Source organism: Ostrinia furnacalis, unplaced genomic scaffold, assembly GCF_004193835.3.
Source record: "Ostrinia furnacalis isolate ACB-3 unplaced genomic scaffold, ASM419383v2 OfSCF0695, whole genome shotgun sequence".
NCBI classification, from domain to species: Eukaryota; Metazoa; Arthropoda; class Insecta; order Lepidoptera; family Crambidae; genus Ostrinia; species Ostrinia furnacalis.
The window spans coordinates 336,503-350,100 of record NW_021130934.1 but is presented as its reverse complement, the minus strand read 5'-3'; the positions used below and the strand labels follow the sequence as shown (position 1 = coordinate 350,100).

General features: G+C 41.1%; 1 protein-coding gene across 4 annotated transcripts; it reads right to left on the bottom strand.

Annotated features, from left to right (window-relative positions):
* Positions 1-2: 2 nt before the first annotated feature.
* Positions 3-13,536, bottom strand: LOC114349672 (uncharacterized). Of its 4 annotated transcripts, XM_028300134.1 has the most exons (12): positions 13,363-13,536; positions 13,180-13,260; positions 12,729-12,942; positions 9,837-10,744; positions 8,630-8,766; positions 8,048-8,174; positions 7,610-7,765; positions 6,272-6,618; positions 4,830-5,003; positions 3,385-4,104; positions 1,565-1,716; positions 3-811 (listed from the first exon to the last, which is right to left on the bottom strand). In XM_028300134.1, exons 4-12 carry the CDS (start codon positions 10,720-10,722, stop codon positions 616-618), a joined length of 2,895 nt encoding a protein of 964 aa, XP_028155935.1. In that variant the 5' UTR covers positions 10,723-10,744; positions 12,729-12,942; positions 13,180-13,260; positions 13,363-13,536; the 3' UTR covers positions 3-615. The 4 variants fall into 4 exon arrangements, with proteins under 4 accessions (XP_028155935.1, XP_028155936.1, XP_028155937.1 ...); XM_028300135.1 differs by lacking the exon at positions 12,729-12,942; XM_028300136.1 differs by lacking the exons at positions 12,729-12,942; positions 13,180-13,260; positions 13,363-13,536 and adding an exon at positions 12,058-12,358.
* Between the last annotated feature and the right edge of the window lie 62 nt (positions 13,537-13,598).

The following is a 13,598-nucleotide window of genomic DNA, read 5'->3' as shown; positions in this document are numbered from 1 at the left end:
ACATGTACACAACAAAAACATCGTGCAATTGTCAGATTGACAGTGACTTTCTTTTTTTTTTATCAAGGCATAGGCTAAGGTGAGAGGTTTCTTCTTGACTATGGATATGTACAAGTATGGTTTCTGAACGAAAGCGGTGGCGCGAATATACAAAAATAAAACTGGCCCTGCTGCCTTTTCACTAAAAAGTAGTAAGGATTCTTGTCTGCATGTGTAATAAAATAATTCTAATAAAAACATAGTCGTAGAAAAGTAAAAACAGGAATACAATTGAACGCTACATTTAAACAATAAACAGCACAATTTTTTATGTTCTTCAATTTTAACATTTTACATTCGATGAAGTATTTTATTTATCGGAATATTTAAATTTTAATAGTAAATTAATTGGAACGATGATACGAATTAATAAAGTACAAAAAATCCTAAGAAAAAGCGTCAAGGCCAGGCGGAACAAATTGAAACATACAAAATTAAAATAGGTTTCTATAAACCACAATAATGATAAAAAAAACAGAACGTCTTAGCTTATCAATAAAATAATCTGTATTCACTATATCTAACGATGGATCGATTCTTCAAGCCGGCTACGAGCCGCTCGATGCGAAGCCGGTGTCAGACGGCGTCGGGCGGCGCGGGTGGGTCAGGGTGAGCCCGCGAGGCGAGCGTGGCACGCGTGGGCAGCAGCGCGCGCGGGAAATACTCCTCGTCGGAGTCCTCGGGCAGGTCGCCGGCTTCCAACATGGCGACGGTGTCGGCGATCTTGGCCGCCGTGTCGCGGTCCGGCGGCCGCGCGTACGGCCGCAGCGCGCTGGAACGGTACGTCACGTTTTTTTTTTTCTAACAGGTTTAACGGCTTCGGATAGTATCCTTACGGCCAAATCTTTAGTGAGATAGGTACGACGCGTTGAGTCGCGGTGGACACTACTTTTTTTAAGACTTTTCGTGGCCTTAAAAATAGCTCCGTCGGCCGAATCGATCGAGTCGCGCTCGAGTTTTTCGGCGATTCGATTGACGATTACTTTTGTAAATAAAATCGAATCAATAATATCTTTTAGGGGGCGTCCATTAATTACGTGAGACAATTTTGGCAATTTTTCAACCCCTCCGCCCACCTTGGTGAGATTTTTCCAGACCCCCTCCCCCTCCCCACAATCTCACGTGAGATTTATTAAAATACATATTTGTAATGTAAATGGATAATAATTATCTATGCTTCGATTAGGATTTTAAAAAAAATCTGTTACTTCTAATTATTTATTGTTTAGACGGTTTAAAATAAAAAATTTAATAATCATTTATCAATAACGTCTTAAAATGTATTTATTTCTTTAATTTAAAATAACCAAGATTTCTCGAAATTTGACCCTTTTTCTTGCTGAAAAAAATTACGTGATATTTGTCGAGACACCCCCTCTGCCCTACGTGAGATTTAGTGAGGTTTTTCTTGACCCCCCCCTAAACGTTTCACGTAATTAATGGACGTCCCCCTTAGAATTAAAAAAAATCTCAATTGATAAAAAAATAACGTAATAATACTGTTTGTAGACAGAACGATGCGTACCAGAGGAACCAGCCCTGCATCATGGAGATGAAGAACTTGCCGAAGTCGCGGAAGGCGTTGGCGTCGCCGGCGGCCAGCCGCACGCCCAGCACGGCGCTGGCCGGCTCGGCGCTGAACGTGATCGTCAACTGGAACTGCATGCTGAATATGTGCTGCGGAAACCACACACCAGGTTAGGGCGATACAGAACGTATTTACTACCCGTTCGCGCTAAGTATGCCGGTCCGTGGAATGCGCGTCCCTTCTCCCAACCGCGATTAAACGCAATGAGGGTTTTCGCGATTGAAAAATCTGCCAGATGGCAATACGTAGACGCGAGGTCCAAATGCTGCATGATTGGTTGTTTTTGACATTACATTGACAGATATGTCAAAATCCACTAATCACGCAGCATTTGGACCTCGCGTCTACGTATTGCCATCTGGCGGATTTTTCAATCGCGAAAACCCTCATTAGCTAGTGATTAAACGCAATTATAGCCTGACCAGGAACATAAAAACCCTCGCCATGTTGCGGAAAACTAATGGTACTAATTTCTTTTAATGGCAACAGTAACTGAAAACTTCATTGACATGTCACCTTGCATGTCAGTCTATTGTTGTCAAAGTGTAAACAAACTTTATTTTAAATGTGTGCAATTGATTTTGTGAATTAAATTGCTAAAATATTTTTATAGTCGTGAAAGAAAAGTGGTTCACGGTGTGTTAATGTATTTGTCGAAGAGAAATACTAAGGGTTCGGACAATATTTTCATTGAATAATGTTTCCGACAAAGGTTGTCAAATTGACTGACATGTTTATCGTATAGTACAGTCCACTATGAAAATTAGCTGTAGTCTGTTTCAACTACCCATTTTAAAGTTTTTTGTTACTTTCTAAGTTTTGAATTATATGGAATTGGGAAAGAAGTGCCGAGTTTGAAGCGTTCATGAGCAGACATTGCAGTTGAATATTCAAGTTCTGAATTTGATTATTGATGAATAATAAAATAAATCCTACTAGCTCGATTGATGGTTTATTTAATTTATTTAAACCAGATTACCTTTAATAATATTTTTCGTTCATTTATGAAAATATCAAATTAGCCCGTAATCCTGAATCCTGATACATAAATTTAGCCTATTAATTTAACACATGTACGACTGTACTCAGTGTTGCACTATCAAATGCAATTGAAGCGCCTCTATGCCAGGGTTTTTATGTTCCTGGTCAGGCTATAATATGTGTTATTTTACGCAAATACACAATTTTTATCAATAATAATGAATAAAAAATATTTTGAATATACATAGTTTGTTAAAGTTATAGACGCTTTCCTTCGAGTGACGTCATATCGGATAGTCCAGGATCAGTTTTAGCCCAGGCGCAGACTACAGACTTTTTGTCAACCGATAGTTGGGTCGGGCTGTTAATCAGTATGAACATGATGAAAGTGCGCACATTGTACCGATTTGGTATCAGCCGATTCTTCATACAAATTATAATTAGGCCTATCGGCCAACTAAAAAGCCGGTGGTCTACGCCTAGGTTTAATGTATTCGACGGCACCGATTACTGTCGTGTTTTTGAACCCGTACGATTACATTAATTATGTCATCACTAAGTAAAAATATAATTATGTATACGCAATAATGAGTCTGCGAACACAATGCAGATAAACGCGTTGACGTTACTGTCCACAGCAGCGTAGCATACTAGACGTGTATTTATCATTTACGCTCGCTCACATTGTTTTGTGTGTAAGCTATTAGGTACACCAAACGTACACAGTTGCGTTCACGTCTAGCATGCTACGCTCCGTATACTGTCCATTAGCTCACCTGTTTCTCTAATCTTAAAATCTCGTCTGTGATCTCTGTCTGCTTTTCTTCAAAAGACATGTCGATCATGCTGTAGAGCCGCGACAGCTGCTTGCGCTTCCACACCGGCTTCGTGATCGACCCCATGTACTTTTCCTTAACTTTCTTGGTATCGAGGTTCACCTTCTCCTCAACCTTGCCGAGTTTGATCCGAAGCATCTTCTCGAAGATGACGAACACGCAATCCCGCACTATCGGCTTCCAGTCGGGATCGATAATCGTGACGATGATGCGCGGGAATAGATTCACTCGGTACTCCGGGTTGGATTTGACGCGCGCGAATTTAGGTCGCTCGAGGAGCAGCTCCCGTAAAAAGTTTTTGCAGCCGGTGGCTTTGTCTTTCTCGTAGGCGTTGGCGGCGAACTTCAGGTAGGCTTTGATCTCGGCGGCGAGCCGCGGGCTGACGGCCGAGGCTACATTGTGGCTCTGCTCGAACGGATCCTGAACGCAGAATGAGGTCGATGCCCGTAGAGGCAACGCCCGTCCCGCGAGAACATTAGCCTTGTATATCGCGAACTCGTCGGGCGCGACGCCGGCGGGCTCGAAGGCCTTTTTATTGACTGCCGTGCCCAGGTACGGGCACACGATCATCTCCTCGAAGTTGAACATGGAGTAGAACTCGAAGAACCCGCCGATTAACTCCGCTATCGTTGCCGTGTTCGTGCTCGGCGGTAGCGAGTCCTTGAAAAAAGAAAAAATATATTTGAAAACTTTAACGGATATGCTATTGCAATGGAGGGCTATTATTGTATTTACCCTCACCAGTTGGCATCACCCACTGTAGAGTAAGGTTCTGTCACTCGCTAGTGACTAACGCCCGTATTCATAAACTTTACTATGAGGTTTTACAGTGCGAGTGGAAGCATAAACATATGAACCAATCACAGAGCTCTATTGAACGAGCATCGTTTATGAATACCGGCGTAAGACAGTGATGCCAACAGTGAGCAACAACTCCTGAATCTATAGGGGGATTATCGCACCGTATTCACTTAAGTGGCGTCACTGTAGAATAAGATCTTGTCACTCGCCAGTGCTGCAGTGACGTTAAGAGAGCTTTCACATATAGGCGTTTTTGTCGCGTACATATTATAGTGTCACAGCTGCGCTACATAATATGTATGGATATGAGCATATTTGTTTTTTGTTTTTCTTTCCTGCACTAGAAGTACCGCCAAACAAATTTCTTTTCTGCTCAACCCAAAGGAAACTGGTCGAGAATGCTTTAGTGCATTAAGTTCGCCTTATGTACAAATTTATTTTGGCATTAAAGTTTAAATAAATAAATAAATATGTGAAAGCGCTCTATCGGTGAGCTCAAATTGGGGCTGTACAAACTTGAGATTTGTTATCATTTGATCACTGAGGCCGATGCTGTTGCCTGTTTCCCAGGGTTCCGCACGCACCTGCGAGTCGTCGAAGCCGGTGTTCCAGCCGTCCACTAGCCGGTCATGCTGAGGGTCCCGCTGCAGCCAGCGCGCCGGCGGGAGCAGCGCGCGCGGCGGCTGCTGCAGGTAGAACAGCATCAGCATCGTCAGCGCGTAGTTCGTCAGCTTGCCCGTGCCGGAGAACTCGTGGACCTGGTGGTCGATACGATTTTTATTTACTGTTCAAAGGTTGGAAAGATCGTCCATTTTAGTATGCACAGTTTACGCGGGAGACAGTGGTTGTAGGTCAAAGTGATAAATGTGAAAATTATGAATAATCGCCGGTTATTATGAATAATTACCGCATGATTTGGTAAATGTGATTAATATGAGGTCATTTATGTGTGTATAAAACTAAATAGGCGCCTTAGGGGTGGCCCAAGGGCCACCCCCGCCGCACCTTAATTTCACTTTAAATCAAAACATTATGTTATAGGCATCATGGAAAAGTAATATTATGCAAGAAACATTCCAAACTCATTATGCCAAATTATATTAATATATGATATCAAAACGTTCAAAAGTTTGGCTGTACACGAGCACGTACACAAGATGTTGTTCTCTTTTATGAAAGTTAGTACTAAGGTTGAATTATCAAATAATCACTGTTAAATGTGATTAATTTATCACTTTTACCGCGACTGTCGGCAATTATTAATAACTAGCTTTCCGCCCGCGGCTTCGCCCGCGTGGAATTTTGTCTGTCACAGAAAAACTTTATCACGCGCGTCCCTGTTTCAAAAACCGGGATAAAAACTATCCTATGTTCTTTCCCGGGACTCAAACTATCTCTATGCCAAATTTCATCAAAATCGGTTGCGAGGTTTAAGCGGGAAAGCGTAACAGACAGACAGACAGACAGACAGACAGACAGAGTTACTTTCGCATTTATAATATTATATTAGTTGGGATAACCGGTTATTATTAATAATTTTCAATTTATCACATTAACCGTAACAGATACATAAAAATAATAAGGGTGTGATAGGAAGGAAGCTGCGCCCAGGTCACCTAGGGCAGCAGCGTTAGGACGGCAGGCAGGCGGCGGGGACCCGCTGCCAGCCCGGCACACAGGATGGTCAAACAAAAAACAAAAACTCAAATGCAACAATTTTCCTAAAGATAAAATATTAAAATTCTCTAAAAAAATATGCTATAAGCTATACTACTTGGCTGATAAATAGATGACAATAATTTGTATGTTTTTTTTTTGTTTGAACTTCCTTCTTTTTGTTGTATGCGAAAGTTGTTGTACATATTTGAACAGTAGAATCAATTCTTTCCACCGACAGGTGTCACCCCGTAAAGAAGTATAGCTAGAGATTATGCTGTGAAATTGGGATTAAAATATCAAGAACTTCAAAAAGTTTCATAAGAGCTATCTAATCGAATCAAAATTGCAAAATAGTATTGAGGCTGACCTTGGCCCAGTACTTGATGACGACGGCCATGGGAATGAGGCGTGGGTCGGCGTGCAGCAAGAACGCCACCAGCTTGCTGTTCTGCGCGCCCAGCGGCGTCTTGAACGTCAAGTCGCAGTTGGTCTCCGTCGGCACGTGGAAGAACTTCACGATCGGGGTGTTCGCCCGAGGGATGGACAATATCTCGGAGAACACATCGGGATACATTTGTAGGATGCGTTTAGCTCGCTGCACGAAATTGATCTGCGGGTTGCGGAACTGCGCGGGAATGTGCACGAAGCAGTCCGCATCGCTTGTGCGCACGCCGAGGCCGGTCGTGATGGAGCCGAAAGGGATGGCCACGCAACCTGGAATCGAGAAACTTCAGTTATCCTACAATGATAACATAAGAAAAACATTATTCAGCATACAAAAAACAAAAGCTAACAATCTATCTATATAAATAAAAATGAATTGCTGTTCGTTAGTCTGATTAAAACTCGAGAACGGCTGGGCCGATTGAGCTGATTTTGGTTTTAAAATGTTTGTCGTAGTCCAGGGTAGGTCTAAACGGTGAGCAAATAAGGAAAAATTGCGACGGCTTATTTATTGCCTTTAAGGCGGAACAGAGTTCGCCGGGTCAGCTAGTACATAATATAAATACATTTCTTAAAATGGATCGGAGGAGGATCAAATGTGGCTGTGAAGTTGAAAAATAGCTATATGAACAGTTGAGTGGCGTGGTTTGATCACCGCTATAAAACTAAGAGGACCTCTCGATGAGATCGCATTGCTGGAGATGCCTATAGACTCGTTAACGTAATTTTACAACCGTGATGGTGTCACGAGAGTGGATTCCTTCGAGACCAAGCGTAGCCGTACCAATTTTATACAGACGGGCCGAAAAACGTAGTGTGTAGAGTGGGCAGGCCTTCCACCTCGATCTAGTGAAGGTTGAAGGATGCTTTGCTTCGTCCTGGATTAGGATAGCGCTGGAACAGTCGTTGTGGAAATCGAAAGTGGAGACTCGTAAAGCAATGGAAGTCATTTGGCTGAAACGAGCGAATGAACACTTCACAGCCGTCATGGGATCATGAGGAAAGATTTCTCTTGAGATCAAGTCACCTCTCACGTTCTAACGAAGTAAAGATGGCCGCCAATTGTTCCGTGCTTTACAGATGACCCACGCTGAACTGTCCCACCAAACTCAATGACAGGGGGGCGCTACCATCGTTCAACTATATGGTTTCCAACATGGCAAAAATCGGAACCAGCGATCCGGTATTGACGGTGGCGCCCCACTGTCAATGTCATCGATAGGACAGTTCACTATTTTGGAACTATATTAGTGCTACTCACCCGGCCATGTGGGTTGTAAGGCGCGCTCCACATCTGTGTAGAGCGTAGAGAGCTTGTTGACGGCGTCCTTTGACAGTCGCACAGCAGCCAGCAGTCCCTCCAGCTGTCTGTCAAAGTCCCCACTAAAGTCCAGCTGCTTCGGGTCGTACGGCATAGCTGGAACAGAGATTTACATTTATTTTTCTCGGCTTTAATCGGCGTGTTAACCTAAGTTGTTTCCCCACTCGATAGAAGATGAAGTCGAATCGAATAACAATGTGCAACACAGTTGTGTATTTCATATAATTTTAAAGTGGTAACGTTAGTTTTACGTCACGAGAGTTTCATGCCTTTACGTAAATCATTATGTTGCTTGATTGCGGTTTTCAATATGTTTACTAGATTAAAATACCTAATAGGTATAGTGTTACAGTATATAAATTAAAGAGATAATCTCACATTTCTGCTTGGTCCGTGGAAAGTCAAACTTGTTGATCATCGGGCGGTAGTTGAGGTCCGTATAGCGCTGGTCGGTGTAGGGCCGCACTGTCAGGAACTCGCCGTAGACGTTCACTCTCTTCGATTCCTGGGGAAGACAAGCGTATAAAAGAAACTGTAATAATCTATCTATCTATCTATCTATCTATAGAAATAAAAATGAATTGTTGTTCGTTAGTCTGATTAAAACTCGAGAACGGCTGGGCCGATTGAGCTGATTTTGGTTTTAAAATGTTTGTCGTAGTCAAGGGTAGGTGTAAACGGTGAGCAAATAAGGAGAAATTGCGATGGCTTATTTATTGCCTTTAAGGCGGAACAGAGTTCGCGGGGTTAGCTAGTATCAAATAAATTGAGTCGGCTACTAATATCTAGGAGTCACAAACGAAGTCTTAATTTTGGATATCCCAAAAATGGCATAAGCTTTTTGCCTTCTAATGTCATGTTCGTATTTTCAGGTGCATTGCTGTCGCCATTAATCCCTGCTTGTGTTACGAGTGGGTTTACTACAATGTTACTGGCGCTTTACATGTTACTGGCTCTCACCTGTAGGGCCTGCTTGGCCTCCTCCGCGGTGGGGTAGGACAGAATCGCGACCTTGTTGTTGATCCTGTCGACCTTAACGTTCCCGAACTTGGCGAACACTCGCAGTAGGTCTGGAGCCAGCGCGTACTGTGGGTAGCCTGCAACATGGCACTCCATTGTACCTACTTGTTTCGGGGACATTCGGGATTTCGGGTACACCACAAATAGAAGCACAACATCGATCGTCGCTATCTTAGCATTCAGGTAACGATATAAGTCATACAGTACTGTATACAGTTAATTACATTCGTATTTCGTATAATCCTACTCCGTTAAAACCAGTAAAATGGGTGTGTGGATAAAATAAATAAACATAAAAAACATTAAGGTATGAGATATGCCTTGGGTGTCAGATAACATGTTATGTATCAGACTGCCTGCCGTTTAATCCACAGAACATGGCGCATATTTAAATTACTAATGCAGACTCATTTATGATAGTGGGTTAGTGGCATCTTTTTCATTATTTTAACGCCATAATAATAGAAACGGAAATTTTCATGCAATGCACATGTAGGTATGCAAGCGCTCACGAATAATGTAAAAATAAAATTGAAAAATAAAAATTGTGATCATAATAAGCCACGACATGTAGTGATATCAAGTGAAATGCATTTTGAGCGCTTACCGAGATGAAAAAGCTAGCGAGACCTAGATGAATAGGTGCAGAAAAAATGATTGAATGATATACAAGAGTTTTTTTTAATTTAAAAAGTGGAATCCAAATATGCCTTCTTTATTAAGCTATTTAGGTGTCCAAGCAATCATAAAAAGTAGGATTGACTTTGACTTTTTGACTTTGACTTCTTATAGTTAGTAATTTCGTAAACTTATTGTTAATTAACCAAAACGATACGACTGTATTTTCAATTTTGTGATGATTGTAAAATGATGCCGAAAGTTCGGAAGACTTCTTGAAGAGGGGAGAAATTAATGGCTCAATACAAACTTAGAGCGTAAACGGAAACCCAGCTCAATAAAGGCTCTCGTAATGTCATCTCGTGTTATATTTCACCAAGTCGAGACTCATAGCTGAAAGGTTTACTCTAAAACACTTATAATTATTTTATTAATTTGATATTTCCGGCGCCTAGTTTCCACTAATCGTGCTTTATGGCCAGTTTAGAGAATAAGGGGCTCATTCTTATTTATTGCTTTTACAACTTACCAGTAACCAGTACTCTTTTCGGGTCTTCGATAGCAGACTCACGATCACCGTTGGAGCGATACCTGCGTTGGTTGTGTCGAGGGGAACCCTCATTTCCACGGCCATTCGGCCCTGAATTCCTAGGAGGCTGTTTGGCCGGGCCAGGAGTAGGGTTGCGGATAGGAGATGATGCGGGACCAACCGACTGCAGTGCTTTCCCGGATGTCGTGGGTTTACGTTTAGGAGACGCGGTCACAACCGGCGCAGCCGTCTTGCTAGGTGTGCTCGGTTTCGACCCTGAAGACGCCGAACCTGACCCACCAGGTGGCAAAGTAGGCGATGGAGCATGGGAACTCGACGAGCTTGATGATGCGGTCGGGTTAGAAGTCGTGGGACTAACCGCCTTGGGTGTCCGGACAGGCGGCGTAGCGGGGGTAGGTTCAGAAGTCACAGCACCAACTGGGAGAGAAGGCTTGTCTAGTTTGGTCGAAGAACCTGGGGAATTTGGCGAGTTTGGTGACACAGTCGCATTAGGAGTCGTGGGACTGACCGATTGGGGTGCCTGGACAGGCGCAGCGGGTTTAGACTCTGACGCCACAGTACCAACTGGTGCAGAAGACTGTCCTGGAGGAGGCGACGGACCAGGGGAACCTGACGAGTTAGATGATACAGCACGAATAGAACTCGCCGGACTGACTGACTGGGGTCTGACAGACTGGTCTGATGTAGTATTTGTGTTGGAGGCAGTTTGAGCGACTTTAATTGGCGACTGAGAGTTAGATTTTGAAGGGAAAGGCTTAGGGGCGGAGGGAGCGACCTTCGGTCCCAATGGCGTCGGAGCAAAGGAGGGTGATTCGACTTTGCGGGCGGATCTTGGGTCCGATGGTTCTCCTCCTGAAGCTTCCATGGTCACGGATATAGTTGTTCACCTGTAAATAAATTGTTTGATAAGACAACTGAAAGTAAAACTATTTTAGAAAAAATATAAAAAAAACAATTGATACATGTGAAAATGTGCAGGAATAGTGTTTAGACTAATGAGGAAATGCTTATTTACAAGAACCTTAGATAAGATAATTTTTACTCTTTTACAATGACATACAAAATGCCATAAAATATCCATTATTAAAAAAAATGTTTATGATTAATTATTAAATAATTATGTGAAAAATACCTAATTATTATAAGTTCCAACAATAATGTTAAAGGCACTCTTGCAGACTATTTATCACCATTGTTATCTTCAAAACACTTTGTGAGAATACTACCAGTCAATAAATAAATTAATACTGTCAATCAGAGTTATCACCAAGTTAATATTTGATTTGTTAATGACACTAATTAAAACTGTTTAGGAAAAGTTCTAGATTATGTTCAACCATTATGTTAGTCAGTGTAACAATGAAGTGGTGAAGTCACTATAGCTGATAGAGATGAGACGTATTTACTAGAACAGATCCACACACTAGGTATTTTACAGTACTAGGCGGCACCTATTCCAATTTTTTAAATACTTGATCCACCTAGTATTTTATAAATTACACGATTTCCGACCCTACCATCAAAGTAATAGAGGTTATTATTGCGTAATCCGTAGTCGTGTATTACGCGCACCTAGTATTTCTCGCTAAGCTTATGTGCGAACGTAGAGATTCGCTCCGTCTCTGTCTGACCAAACAAATTTGAGCGCGACGAAGCAAACGCACACAAACGTAGTCAAACCATATTCATGTAAATAAGAAAAAATATGTAAATATTTTTATCAAATTGATATCTTTAAAATACGCCAACTTTTAAGTTGACAGTCCAAAGCCTGTTGAAGTATGAAGGGAGGAATTATTATTCAATTTCAAATTGCATTATTCATTGTATCTTTAAAAAAAAAATTTAAAGTCATATTACGTGGATTAGTCCGCACTAGTCGCGTCAAGTATGCTAAATTACTACGTACTAGGTGGAATAGGTATTTGGATCGAGTATAAATAAATACTCGGAACAGGTGCACCTAGTATCAAATTTACCTAGTATAACCCATCTCTAATAGCTGATAAGGAGAGAAGTAGGTAGGTTACTTCAAGATAAATGGGGGAATTCCCTTGACTCCATATTACATGTTGCCAGAATATGAATGATTAGAATGAGATTTTATTTTATGGTAATTAATATGCTTGGAGCAACATGCTCAGATTTTACTAATTTCATAAGTTACATGTGAATTCAACTCACTACCGAAATAACATACCAGTGTTAACTTTAACAACTTTTGAAAAGTACTTTGGCTCTAAAAATCCTTTAGCATTGCCTGGAGTAAGTACCACTCCATTTTCAGACTCGTTGAATGTTATGCCATCGTTTAATGCCTTCTGCAGGTCAACGTAAATGTATATTTGAACGTTTTTTCTTAGTCCGCTGATAACAGTTGTGTCTTGAATGGTTCCTTTGGCTAAGTGTATGTGTTGTCTGTTCATGCGACTAAGGCCATCGGTCCTTATTTGGGGCCAGCATTTAAAGTAAGTTCCATGTACAATGGTGGAGTACTTTGACTGGAATGGTCGGTAGAGGAAAAAAAATTATGTTGGTTGTAACATAGAGTATTAATAAAATCCTATTAGACTAGCAGGTAATTTTAAAATGCAAGTAGACTTTACATACCTTTTGAGATATGTAATTTTTGGAAAAACATTTAAGTCCATTTCAGTAGGTCAACTGAAATTTCATTCATATAAAATTAAATAACAAAGAAAGAATTAATAAAATTCTGGCTAATAGGAATTATGAGAAAAACCTCTATTCACTAAGTCTAATAAGAAACTCACAGAGCACTAAGAAACTGGCCTATTAAAACTTGTATTTTCAGTAACAATCAATAAAATAAAATATTATTTGAAAGGAGATTCAGTTGCCATAACTCACCTCTAGAATAGGTATTAGTTCAGCATCAGAAACCTGTGCTATGGAGTGTCCCTGGTTGGCTTTGATCTCCAGGGCTCCGGTCAGTGGGTTGGATCGCAGCTTGAATCGCTGTTTGTCGTTCGTTTCAACAACTCTCTGGATGTCACTTCGGCTGTGTTTGCCTCTGATAGACTTGTGTTGAAGTATTGCGTTCACATCTACATATCCTTCAGGGCTATAAAATTTAATGACAAAGGTCAAATTTCTTTTAAGATTGAGTAACTGCTTTCTTTGTCATAAGTTCATGAAATATAAAATAAGAAGGTAGTTTCTAAACCACTTATGGAGAGGGTGAATCAAAGTTTAATTCGTTAAGTACAACCGTAAAAAGCATTTCAAAAAATGCCGGTTACGAATATTTTTTATCTTGACCTTCAAAATGATGCACATTTATACAATAAACTAGTAGTACCTGACAACGAGCCCCTCTCGCGTCGCGCCGTGTCGCAGCAGCCAGGACAGACACTTGCTCAACTGGATATCTTTATTATTCCTACAATAACCGAGGGTTATTATCGATCATCAAGCGTTTAACGAGCACAAACGACAATACATGTCTATAACCAATACATACAACAACGTACATCTAACTTACAGCTCCGAACAAGTGCCAATAGAAACACAACACGATATTTCACATTCAATTTCATAAAAGACTGATTATTTTATCTTGATTTAGTCGAAATTTTGGAATAATCAAAGGACCCAAAACAAAGGTTGTGTGATGTGATGTGAAATGTCGTTGCCAACCAACCAAGGCTGAACAATTTAATGTCAATATTGATTCGTTCAATAATCGGACAAACAATGTAGGAATAAAAAATAATGAAT

Bases quoted from the DNA above. Each gene is read 5' to 3' on its own strand.
- LOC114349672 (XM_028300134.1), bottom strand. From the start codon at position 10,722: ATGGAAGCTTCAGGAGGAGAACCATCGGACCCAAGATCCGCCCGCAAA. The intron at 7,766-8,047 runs GTGAGATTATCT...TCTCTGTTCCAG, and splicing joins TCCACGGACCAAGCAGAAAT to CTATGCCGTACGACCCGAAG. The intron at 812-1,564 runs GTACGCATCGTT...GTACCGTTCCAG, and splicing joins ATGCAGGGCTGGTTCCTCTG to CGCGCTGCGGCCGTACGCGC.